The sequence below is a fragment of the Carcharhinus amblyrhynchos genome, chromosome 22, assembly GCF_965287045.1.
Source record: "Carcharhinus amblyrhynchos chromosome 22, sCarAmb.v2.hapA, whole genome shotgun sequence".
NCBI lineage: Eukaryota > Metazoa > Chordata > Chondrichthyes > Carcharhiniformes > Carcharhinidae > Carcharhinus > Carcharhinus amblyrhynchos.
The window spans coordinates 13,063,674-13,076,853 of NC_137345.1; the positions used below are offsets into that span (position 1 = coordinate 13,063,674).

General features: G+C 46.7%; 2 protein-coding genes across 3 annotated transcripts in view; one reads left to right on the plus strand and one right to left on the minus strand.

Annotated features, from left to right (window-relative positions):
• The window catches only part of LOC145356912 (prickle-like protein 1), a 133,577-nt gene extending 129,712 nt beyond the window's left edge, over window positions 1-3,865 (plus strand). Inside the window, exon 8 of one of the 2 annotated variants that reach the window (XM_080209910.1) lies at window positions 1,553-3,865. In XM_080209910.1, the coding sequence (XP_080066036.1) occupies window positions 1,553-2,394 (842 nt within the window). In that variant the 3' untranslated portion in view covers window positions 2,395-3,865. The remainder of the gene's footprint in view (window positions 1-1,552) is intronic. The other variant, XM_080209911.1, reaches the window with a different exon arrangement.
• Window positions 3,866-6,464: 2,599 nt separating this feature from the next.
• LOC145357158 (uncharacterized) overlaps window positions 6,465-13,180 on the minus strand; it is a 41,735-nt gene continuing 35,019 nt past the window's right edge. The window contains exons 6-8 of the mRNA XM_080210315.1: window positions 12,582-12,680; window positions 10,515-10,646; window positions 6,465-6,938 (exon numbers count right to left, since the gene is read on the minus strand). Coding sequence (XP_080066441.1) covers window positions 6,747-6,938; window positions 10,515-10,646; window positions 12,582-12,680 — 423 coding nt within the window. The 3' untranslated portion in view covers window positions 6,465-6,746. The remainder of the gene's footprint in view (window positions 6,939-10,514; window positions 10,647-12,581; window positions 12,681-13,180) is intronic.

Genomic DNA, 13,180 nt, shown 5'->3' on the forward strand with positions numbered 1-13,180 from the left:
AATTGCCCCTTAAATGTTAGGTAGACTAGCAAGGTAAATATGTTGGGTTACAGGGATCGGGCATGGATGGTATTGTGTGCAGACTCGATGGGCCGAATGACCACCTTCAGCACTGTAGCGATTCTACGATTCTAACTTTGGAATGTGGGAGGTAACTGGAGCACCCAGAGGAAACCCACACAGATACAGGGAGAATGTGCAAACTCCCCACAGACAGTAACCCAAGGCTGGAATTGAAACCAGATCCCTGGTGCGGTGAGGCAGCAGGGCTAACCACTGTGCCACCCTGCCACACCAATGTTCTGGGCAGTGCCCATCGAAGGCAAGGCCATGCAACCATTCAATTAGCTGTTTGAAGTTCCCTTTGATACTCGACTGGTGAAGGACAAAGCATGAATCATGGGACAGCTGCACATTTACTGGGCTGAGCCCAACTTACTGACTCATCATTACTGACCATTTGGACTAGGAGCCAACCCCATCCAACTGCACAGAATTCCTCAACATCTGGAGTGAACTTCACTCCAAAGTTTGTACATCTTAGACTTTCAGAATCATTTTGAAGTTTAAAAGAATTAAATAAATCAAACACAGCTTCACCCTAAAGAATGACTTTTGAAACAGTCATGAAGAGTTTAACTGAAATCCACGTAGCTAGTCAGAACTAAAGGTGCAGCAAAACTGGTTACAACTTGCAAAATAATTGTACATTAGGATTCCTGTTTACAAAAACAAGATGAATTTAAGTGAGTGCACTAACAGTTTCTCAATTAATTATAGGTCCCTTGCCCTCAAGATAATAATCCTACCCAATCTTAGACTCTCTGCATCATTGCTCAGTAGTTACAAACAAACAAAACCTGGAATCATAGAATCCCTACAGTGCAGAAGGAGGCAATTCAGCCCATCCAGCCAGCACTGACTCTCTGAAAGAGCATCCCACCCAGGCTCTCCCCTCCCACGCTACCCCACACACTTACCAGAGCCAATCCACCTCACCTACGTATCTTTGGACTGTGGGAGGAAACCGGAGCACCTGGAGGAAACTCATGCTAACATGGGTATAACGTACAAAGTCGACAGACAGTAAACCCAAGACTGCAATCGAACCCTGGTGAGGCAGCAGTGCTAACCACTGTGCCGCTGTGCTGCCTAGATTCATACATTTTGATGCACAGTGGTTAGCACTGCTACCTCACAGCGCTAGCGACCTGGGTTCGATTCCTGGCTCGGGTGACAGTCTGTGTGGAGTTTGCACAAGTTTGCTCCCACAGTCCAAAAGACGTGCTGGTTAGGTGCATAGACCATGCTAAATTCTCCCTCAGTGTACCTGAACAGGTGCCTGAGTGTGGGGATTTTCACAGTAACTTCATTGCAGCGTTAAATGCAAGCCTACTTGTGACACTAATAAGCAAGCTTTAAACACGATGTGCTTTTCCCTCAACTTCATAATGTTCAAATGGTGCACTGTTCTCTCTCGACACTGCATTGAGTGAAATGGGAGCGAATTTCATTTCTCAGCGATCTAATTAGTTTCATTTCTTCTCCCAAGCAGCTTCAAACGAAGGCAGACACAGGGTGCAAAAACAGTTCGGGCCTCCTGACCAAGAATACAACCCGGAAGCAGGAAAGGAATTTGAAATGCCGACCCACTTTGGGATTCTTAAAACCTTCTCCCACAAAAGAAGCACCGAGTCTCTCCATTCCTTCAGCTCCAAGCAAGCAGAGGGGACGGCGCAAAACTCGAGGTGGAAGCAAGAGCCCACGTCTCCGGTCAGGAGGACTGCAGCCCAAATCCGACCCCAGAAAATCACCTTCTGTGATTCCACATTTTTGAAGCCCAGGGAACGACCCAGGTGTCACCAGACGCCGATGAGCGAGCAGACCCGGAGGAAAGTGTACAGGCATAAAGGGAACTACCGGAGCCATCGCCACCAACTGAGAAGAGTTCAAAGGTCGTGTTCGGATGAGGCCCTTCACACGGTCACGGAGCCATCTTTGGAAGGCGCCAACAACAACACCTTACTGGGACGTTACCACCAGTTAATACAGACGACCACATGTCAGCAGTCCCGAGCTCAGCTGTCCCACAAACAGCACAGCTTTTACCGGGGAGGGGACAGCGGCCTTCAGAACGTCACTCTGAACAACTTTCTGGGCTTGAGTTGCGAGGACGACGACGGCTGCTGCTCGACGTGTTCCTCCTCTTCCTCGGACTCTGAAGAGGAAGGCTACTTTCTAGGACAGCCGATCCCACAGCCGAAAGCCAGCAACGGCTGCCATTTTAGTCTGCAACCCCATCAACCTAATGTCGTGTCCGACATCATGCTAACGCAGCGAGGTAAATCACAGAGGAAAAGAGAGCACAAAAACAAGAACTGCACCATTTCCTAGGCACAAACCCTGAGCGAGGAGGTGTGTTTAAATCTGTACTGAACATTATGTTCGAGATTCTAAATCGAAGATGGATTTGAAGCGATGGTTTCTCCTGAGGACTTTCTGAAGCTTTTTTTGGATGACAATTCCTGTCCCCCGTTTTCCCCCCCGCTGCCTTTGCTCTAGTGTGGTTCCATCGTTGGGTAGTGTTTTCATTGTCAGTGGTTGTGCTCTGGTACTTTATCCCATTGGTCAGTATTCGTTAGTAAGCCTAGATGATGACTTTAGCAGGATACTCGCTTACAATGAAGTCACAACGCCCAACATCCACACATTTCAGCATCAGACGTAGCGGACAGGAATGGACCAGTGGCCGATTTTCTCCGCCCTTGTCAAATTAAGCCAACCGTAATTATCCTGCTGCCATTCCAACTGAGAACAGCAAGATGAGCACAGCGGAAACTGAACGTGGGATACCTGGTCTGGATGCTCATTTTACCAAGCCTCAGAAACACCCACTTTTCATGGTAATTTTAATTGTAAAATTGTTTTAAGTTATCCAATCCACATAATCACCATTAAGATTCAGTTCAGGTCACATGCCTAATCATTATGTAATCACCCTTGTTAATATACTTCAAGCTCACGTATCATACCCTCAGCAGCCCAATAGCTTGCCTACATCGCCCACTACGGTGAAGTGCCAAAGAGCTACCAGTCCATTTGGAGCAGATACTGGAAATCAGAGACAGAAGCAGAGAATGGGCAACACCTGTGGAGAGAGAGAGAAGCTGAGTTAATGCTTCCGATTGGCGAGAGATCGTCAAACTCGTTTCCCCCCTCCCCGTCCCCTCGTTCTCCGCGGATGCTACCTGACCTGCTGAGCATTTCCAGGAGTTTCTGCTTTTGAGTTTATCCAAATGAGGCATTTCTTTGGGTATTCCTGCATCCCAAAAACCCTCATTGAGCTGCCGGTGGGCGCAACTGCACACTCAGACATGGTGACCTGGTCCTTTAATATCACTGAAGGAATGGGTACAGTCTCTGCAGCCTCTGGGCCCAAAGCAGCTGCAATATCTTGCAACTCAATCCCTTGTTTGGCAATAAACCATTGGGTCACTAACTACCTAAAGGTGACATTGCTGAAATCGCTGTAAATACAGATATCATTATTTACAGATTTACTGAGAAAAATCATTTTATATACACACACTTGTGTTCTATATAGCATATTATCATGCATATTTAATTACCGTGGATGTTATTTATGTTTATTAGGTGCATGTATAAGCTGAATAGAGTCTGCGGATGGGATTTTCCAGTTCCAAGGGACCTCAGCTGAGCCGACAGACCTCCCAGAGCAGGTCCCGCCATGGTGGAGTCGGAAAATCCCAGCCTGTAATATTTGGAATGTCAAATGCTTATTTACAGAAAAATTGTCACCAATTTACTGTAAGCGGGTTGACAATAAAATCATCAAAAAAAATTTGCTGTTTAAAAAAAAAAGACCTGATTGTTTTGCATTTTTACTTAAACGCTTTTGCCTACGCAAGTTCCCGGAGCAATCCTGACGGAGGTGCATAAAACGAGGAAGGCCAGTCTCCCACACAAAGGGCTAGGTGCAGCAAGTGAGGCCAAATGAGATTGAGACACAGGGCAGGAGTTGCCAGTGGTGCCCGCCACTGGGATCATCCGCTCCATCTCCAAAGTCGATGGACATTATCCCAGAAAATCCCAGCCATGGTGTCTGCAGGAGGTGAAAAGCAACAATTTGGAGAGAAAAGACAAATAAAATCCAGAGACATTAGTTCAAATCCCACCACAGCCACCTGAGAAATATAAATTCAATTAGTTAAATAAAATCTGGGTTTAAATGCGAGCATTTGCCACTGAAGAAACTACCAAATTGTTACAAAAACCCATCTAGTTCACTTATGTCATTCAGTGATTGTAACCTATTATCCTTACCTGTCTAGCCTACATGTTTTTTATTCATTCTTGGGACATGGGCATCGCTGGCTGGCCAGCATTTGTTGCCCATTCCCCCATTGCCCTTGGACAGCTGAGAGTCAACCATGATGCTGTGGCTCTGGAGTCACATGTAGGCCTGAACAGGTAAGGACAGCAGACTTCCTTCCCAAAAGAACATTACTGAACCAGATGGGTTTTTCTGACAATCCACAATGGCTTCACGGTCATCACTAGATTCCTAATTCCAAACACATTTTATTGAATTCAACTTTCCACCACCTGCCGTGGCAGGAATTCGAACCCAGGTCCCCAGAGTATTAGCTGAGTTTCTGGATTAATAGTCTAGCGATAATACCACTAGGCCATCGCCTCCCCAAAGATGCTAACAATGGTGACACAGTTTGAGATGCGTGGCACAAAACTTAGATACGCCCCCTCCCCTTCAGACACTAAACATTTCTCCCCCACTACCAGACCAGCCGAGCTTTACCCAAACTGTTCTCTTATCCCAGATCTCCAGCGCCTGTACAACTCTGCTTTGATTACATGGCATAAAACAGTAAATGGGCGGGGAGGTGGTGGGGGTGATGGTGAGATGTCAAATCTCATTGTGGTGCCAATGCTCTGCATTTTTGGGCCAGTTGAGAGCAATTAGTGTCCACCACAGGGTTATTATTGCGGAAAATACTTTCTGAAGAAAACGCTCTGTGCGGTTGGAGTCGGGAAGCCATCCACCCGCGAATGCTGAATAATGAACTAGAAACCAAGGGAGGGCTAAACAGATGGCCTGTGGTTTGCTGATACAAGAGGGGAGAGGAGGGGAGAACACAGACACCAACAGTCCGATCATTTAAACACAGATTTTTCAAAAAAACACAGCTTTAATTTTTTTTCACAACAATAAATGGCAGCAACAAAACTTTTGCAATTCTGTCCAAACTACGTGCTGGACACGTGAATATACAGCACAAGTTCAAACAGGTCACAGGTAAGAATCATTTCTTAGACTTTTTTCAACAACTGCCACAGCCCCTGTTCTTTGCACCCTAATTATACGTCTCCTACATTACCTGTTAAGTCTGCTGTTCAATTCTTCACTTGCCACAACACACATTTTCTTCACAAAAATATCTTTTTTTTACAAAATGAAAAATTGACAAGTTTTTTTCTAAAAGGAAACAGGATGTCACCCATTACAATATATATATATTTTTCCATTATAATGCACTTTAATTGACAGGCAAGGACTCCTGCCTCAGTTATGATTTGCTATTTACAAGCTACCAACAGCCCAGTTTAAAGGGCTGCATTTAAAACGTATCAGGGCGTCTCCCTCACTAACTTATTAATTAGTGTCACAAGTAAGGCTTACATTAACACTGCAATGAAGTTACTGTGAAAATCCCCTAGTCACCACACTCTGATGTTTGTTCGGGTACACGGAGGGAGAATTTAGCATGACTAATGCACCTAATCAGCACGTCTTTTGGACTGTAAGAGGAAACCGGAGCACCCGGAGGAAACCCACACAGACACGGGGAGAACGTGCAAACTCCACACAGACAGTGACCCGAGCCTGGATCCCTGGCGCAGTGAGGCAGTAGTACTAACCGCTGTGCCACTGATAACCAGTGGATTCCTAAGTCATACAGGACAGGATGCGTCTGCATGTCGCCCCTGGTTGTTGCAGAGTTACATGTCAGGCGTGGGTGAGCAGCAAAAGACCTACTGCACTCCTGTGTTAGGAAGGCAAATGTTCTCTCTAAGGCAGGTACATACATGGACACTTGCACAAGGTCATTCAATTTGTTCTGTAACGCACACACACGTGACCCCTGAAACAAAAAACATTCAAAGGGACAGCACATTGAAATGAAGTAGCCATATACAAAATAAAAGAGGGAACAATGTTTTCAGCCATCAGTCTCAACTTCCACTTGCTGGTAACAGGGGCTGATGTTGGCCAGAGGCAGAATTGGCCTCGATGCCCTCTAGTGATGATTAGCCAGTCAATTCTCCACATCCACTGTGGCCTGTTAGCTGGGCTGGAGAGATAATTCACCAGAGGGCAACCAGAATTGTCAAACGCTAGATCCAACCGGGGGGGGGGGGGGGGGGGGGGGGTAGAAATTCTTAGACTAACACTGATTCCTCAGGGCAAGCAGTGACACTACCCGCATGGCTCACAGCACTGTCTGCACCCTCCACCCCAGGGAAACCAATGCAAGTGTGCGTGGGTGGATCAAACTTCTCCCATAAAACATTCAGAATGGAAAGGAAGGAGCATACATATTGGCAGAGAAAACCCCCAAGAGCAATACAAAATCTTGGTTTAAAAAAAAACATACCCATGCCAAAGCTTGACATAAGCACTTGGCTATGAGTCTCTACAGTCACACTCAGTTTGACTTTGTCACTGCGTTCGCCGCATCATACTTTGCAATACTTTTCTTCAGCTCTTCCAGACATTGCTGACCAATTAGCTGCAGACTTTTGCTGAGAGCTGAACGGACCCCTTTCTCTATCGTCGGATCTTGGCTGACCAGTTGCTTTGCCACCGTGGCAAAGGTCTCGCAGTCCAGCCTGTAGGCCTACAGGGGAAAAAAAAACACAAAGTCAAGTGTTACACATGAGTGCAGGCGCCAAAACTCTGGGTTAAGTTGCTTGGTTACAAATTACTTCAAGGAACCTTGGTCTGTGCCAAGTTCACTGATCTCTTAGAACCCCAAAAAGTGCAGAAGGAGCTCTTTTGGCCCATCGAGCTTGCACTGACAACAATCCCACCCAGGCCCTTTCCCCGCATTTACCCTGCTGATCCCCCCTGACACGGAGGGGCAATTTAGCACAGCCGATTAACCTAACCCGCACATCTTTAAAGTGTGAGGGGGAACCCACGCAGACACAGGGAGAACCTGCAAACTCCACGCTCTCCTCCAAGGCCAGAATTGAACCCAGGGCCCTGGCGTTGTGAGGCAGGAGTGCTAACCACGATGCCACTCTCAGCAATAGGAGAGCTACAAGCTGACAATAAAAGTCCCCGGGTGAGAAAAAAGGTAAAATGAATCAAAAGTTATTTGCTGGGATTTTGCGACCTCGTTCGGGGGGAGGCTCACAAAATCCTGCCCAAGGCCAACAGAGAATTCCATTCTGCAAGCCTTATCCGCCCCAGTACAATTCCGGCCATTGAACAGGGTATACAGTGACTCCAGCTGAAATAGATGGATGACAACAGCAGAATTGTTAGAATCTTTCTGCTGTTAGTGCCCCACACACACAACGAGCTTCCAGAACGTTCAAACTGGTTCCTTAGTACCTGTCATTCAGGTAGGATTTTCACAAATACGCTTTGGTGCAGGTGGAATACTGGATATTTTCATAACAGAGATTGGGATATTCATTCAAACCTCGTCATTACAATGATGTGGAGAGCAGACTACTTGCCAGTAAAGGCGCCCCCAACAACCACTACCCACCCTCCCACCCCGCCCCTTAATGACTCACTTCTAGCTGCAACTGAAGTGTCATCCTAGCCAGGAAACCTCAATGAGAGATGTGTAGTAACAAGGTTTGATCGCATCATAACATGATAACTGAAGTTTCAAATTGCTGCCATAGCCTAACCCACCCATCCACAAGGTTACACGCCCCTTCAAATCAACCTGAAAGTTAGCACACTGAGCCACGGGTGAAAGGATGGAGGAACTTGGCCTCCAATGCAGGCCAGTGCAAAAGAACTAGCCGACGATACATGGGGTAGAGAGTCAATCTGGAACATTAACACAGGGAAGGGGACAGGGATCTGAATTGGATGAAGGCAAACCTTGGACCAATGCCATCAACTGATGCACAGGGCGGGATTTTCCAGCCCTGCCCATCTCCAGGATCATCCAGTCCTGCTGAAAGTTCCTAGAATCGTAGAGTCCTACAGCGTAGAAAGGAGGCTATTTGGCCCATCGAGTCTGCACCAACCGCAATCCCACCAAGGCCCCATTCCCGGAATTCCACACATTTACACTGCTAATCCCCTTGACACAAAGTTAATTTAGCATGGCCCATCAACCTAACCCGCACATCTTTGGAGCATGGGAGGAAACCAGAGCACCTTCCAAACCACATCTCTACAAGGACAAGGACCCCTGATGCATGGGAACACCACCTCCTGCAAAGTCCACTCCAAGCCACTCATCATCCTGACTTGGAAATATAGAATCCCTACAGTGCAGAAGGAGCCATTTGGTCCATTGAGTCCGCACCAGCCACAATCCCACCCAAGACCTATCCACATAACCCCACACATTTAGCCTGCTAATCTCCCTGACGCTAAAGGGTGAATTATCATGGCTAATCCACCTAACCAGCACATCTTTCGGACTGTGGGAGGAAACCGAAGCACCCAGAGGAAATCCATGCAGACATGGGGAGAATGTGCAAACTCCACACAGGAAGTGACCCAAGCCAGGAATCAAACCCAGGTTCCTAGAGCTATAAAGGCAAGAGTGCTAACACTGTGCCACCAAAAGTTGATGGGCTTCTGGCTGAGCTGCCCCCCAACGACAGGGTCAAAATACACGGCCAAAGAGTTAGCAGTAAGGTAGGAAAGTGAGATCTTGGGGGTGATTTTAGGTCTGACAATATGATGGTTAAACACAAGGTTTTCTAGATGGAAGAATGATTCTTTGAGTTGTGTGGGGGTTGTGACACGAGTTCTGAATCACATGACGCAGGGAAGCAGCATGATTTTTGTCCATTCCATACTTTATCTTCTTATACAATTAGGTGAAATCTCAGACACAGGGAGGTCTACAATATGTATTTGGTGTTACCATCAGCAAGCCTCTCAGATCACACACTGCACAAATTAGATGGCAAATTAATTTGCCTCCACTCCAGCCCACCGACATTCAAGCGGCTTAATCTCAGAGAAGAATCCCCTGCTACAAGCTATTTGCATTTCCTACAACACACCCTTTATTCTCTGGTCTGTGTTCAGGAGGAATTAGTTCAATACTGCTCAATCCCATCCCACAAAATATTCTGACTGCCAGAGAAAGTCAGCACCTGGACTAGACACAAATGCTTTTGGGATTTGTGAATTAACTTATATCCAGCACAGCCGTTCCTTATATGGGAAGCAAAGGAGTGCGTGGAGAAGGGTATCCAACCATTGACACGTCATTACTCAATGTCCACACATACACCTTGCGCCACACATTATCCCACCATCTAAAAAGCATGTCAGGGTATGATTGAATACTCTCCACTTGCCTAGATTAATTCAGCTTCAATATTCAAGAAGCTTGAACCCATCCAGGACATAACAGCCTCATTTATCAGAATCCCATCCACTAAAGCATCAGTCTCATTCACCACTGCCACAGTGGAGGCAGCAGTGTGTGCCATCTATAAGACGCACTGCAGTAACTCACCCAGGCTCCTCCAATAGCACCTTCCAAACCTCATCAAAGGACAAGGATCTCCGATGCATGGGAACACCACCAATTGCAACGGTCCACTCCAAAGGTTCACCATTCTGACTTGGAAATATAGAATCCCTACACTGCAGAAGGAGGCCATTCCGCCCATCAAGTCCCCACTGACCACAATCCCACCCAAGACTTATCCACATAACCCCATATATTTATCCTGCTAATCTTCCTGACACTAAAGAACAAATTATCATGGCCAGTCCACCTAACCCACACATCTTTGGACTGTGGGAGGAAACCGGCACATCCGGAGGAAACCACATGGGGGAGAACGTGCAGACTCCACACAGACAGTGATCCAAGCCGGGAATTGAACCCGGGTCCACAACGCTGCGAGGCAACAGTGCTAACCACTGTGCCACCTCAAAATATATCGCCAATCCGCAATGTCGCTGGGTCAAGAAAAACTGGAATTCCCCCCCCTAACAGCACTGTGGGAGTATCTACGCTACGTGGGCTGCAGCATGGAGGGAGACCACCATCACTTTCTCAAGGACAATTAGCAATAAATGCTGAACATCAGTGGTGTTCACCACATGAAAAATTCATTTCACCAGCCTGGCCAAGTGCCACAACAAATCGCAACGATTCCAACAGCAATCACATTTCCAGATGGTATTTTATTATGCGGGGGGGGTGGGGAGTGGTTTGGTGTCGAACACCATAGGAAATTATGCATACCTTCATCAACTTGTGCATTTTTGCCAGGATTAGTGCAGATCGTGGGTCTTTGTGTCTCTCGTGCTTTGGTCTGTCCTTTTCAGAAATGGCATTTGATTTGGAGCGCTTCTTTGCAAGAGTATCCTTGCCAGCCTGTGAATTTAAAGACATTACGATCGATACACCCTGTATTCTCATAACATGCAATAATGGGACTCAACCTACCAGGGCAATCTTTTCATATCAAGTCTTGGTGTGGCAGATGGAGAATCAGTGGAGGAAAGTACACTGTGGTTATTAATATTAAATCCACATGATCTCAACTGGATCCATAAGAGCATCGGTGGCGGGGGGTGGGGTGGTTATGAAGAGACAGAGAGAGAGATGAACAAACTGAGAGGATGGGGAAGACAGGAGGGAGGGAGAGACAGAGAAATAAGGGGAGAGAGAGAGGAAGATAAAGTGCACAAGGAGGGAGAAGGGGAAAAGAGACATATGACAACATGAGGCGGTGCTGCTGATTTCTGAACCTGGGACAATACGGTAAACACCTCCCATAGCCTCTGCGTTCTGCCACTCTCCCTTGCCATCTGAAGACATGGTTCATTTACATTGCAGCATAAAGGAGAAAACAATGCTGGGTTCCAAACCCAATAGTAGATGCTCAAGGCTGGCCAACACTCTCCACACAATCTGGTGGTTTAACTGTGTGTCACCCCTACCAACAGAGAGTCTGAGCCAACTATTAATGGGGAGAAAATTCAGCAAGGCTTCCGGACTGTATCCTCGATGAACTGAAGCATGTATCAGACTCCAGCTGTAACACTTTGGCCGCAGTTCTCTGACCTATGCTGACCTTATCTCATAGAATCCTATAGTACAGAAGGAGGCCATTTGGCCCATCGAATCTGCCCCAGCCACAATCTGACCCAGCCCCTAGCCCCACGTATTTACCCTGCTACTCCCTCTGACACTAAGGGGAAATTTAGTATGGCCAATCCACCTAACACGCACATCTTTGGGCTGTTAGAGGAAACCGGAGGAAACCCACGCAGACACAGAGAGAACGTGCAAACTCCACACAGACAGTGACCCAAGCTGGGAATCGAACCCAGATTCCTGGCGCTGTGAGGCAGCAGTGCTAACCATTGTGCCACCCAAGAATAATGTTCTATGACTGCTGTCAAAGCTTGGTCTCAGCACTATCTGAAATTGGTGCCGTCAATTCAATTCCACTACCCACACAGCAGCTTGTTTTGATGGGGGCGACATAATTAAACAAAGGTAGCCAGTGTGGGTAGCACAGTGGCACAGTGGTTAGCACTGCTGCCTCACAGTGCCAGGGGCCCGGGTTCAACTCTGGCTTTGAGTGACTCTCTGTATGGAGAATGCACATTCCTCCGAGTGCTCTGGTTTCCTCCCACAGTCCAAAGATGTGCAGGCTAGGTGGATTGGCTAAATTTCCCCTTAGATGTCTAGATTAGATGGAGTAGCTGTGGGAAATGTGTGGGGTTGGAGGAATAAGGCAGGGACTTGGACAATATACTCTGTCAGAGAGTCAGCGCTGACTCGATGGGCCTAATGGCTTCCTCTGCACTATAGGGTTTCTATGATTATTGTGTTAATGTGTTTGCAGCACAGGGACCTTCCCTGCCTATTAACTGAGAACATGCAGTGTACAGGAACCCTTCAGAAGCTTGATAAGCCTCTAGTCATTTGGGCCAAAAGTTTTCAGATTAGATGGCCAGTCCTCTTGGGGCTGATCTGAGCTAGAGTGGAAACAGGGCAACAGTGCTGCAAAGGCTAAAAAAAAATTAAATGAGATTCCTCCTTCTACAAACAAATCCAGGCAAGTTCAGATAATAGAACAAGGCCTAGTTGTGATACCTGCTACTAATAACCTTGGCTCACATTTGGAGGGGTTACCCAATGCATGTGGGACTACTTTTGGCAGGAATCAATAGCTTAGGAAGGGTTTGAGGAGTAAGAAAGAATATTCCAGAAAGGCAATACCGATATTCTAGTTTATTTAAATCCATGAATCGACCATTAATTTACAGATCGCAAGATCCATTTTGAATGTCCTACCTGACTAACTTTGCAGCCAGTTGGTGAAGCATCAAGATTCCCACTGTGGTGGCGACTGACTTCTTTGATGTGTCCACTGTTCTTATGAGAATGTTTCTTCTGGTGGTGATGAGGTTCATAGTGGAGGACAGGAGAGAGAAAGAGACACCAATCAGATCCATTTCCCAAACAATGTGGATTTCCCACCTTAACATCAGCCCTCTTTGGTTGAGAATTGAGATCGGAATTGCACTGTCGCTGGTTCGCCCCCACTGCAACCCTTCCAGCTGACCATCCTTCCTGTGTAATAGATGGCTTGCATCAAAGTCTGACACCATCCTTACACAACCTAAACAAGTGGCATTGTTCAGCGATAAGGATACGCCTCCTGTTTTCCTTTCCTTCAAAGGTTTGTGAACCTTCAGAATCCTATACACTGCAGGGCTGTAGATTATTATTTGTGAGCTGCTCAAGTCGGGGATCAATAAACTTTTAGTGACTGAGTGAATCAGAGGATATGGGATTGTACGAGAAGATATATAAAGAGTGGTACAAGAGAGGAACAGGCCCATTCGCTCACCTGTGCTGACATAAAGTTAAATAGTCACAAGTAAGCTTAC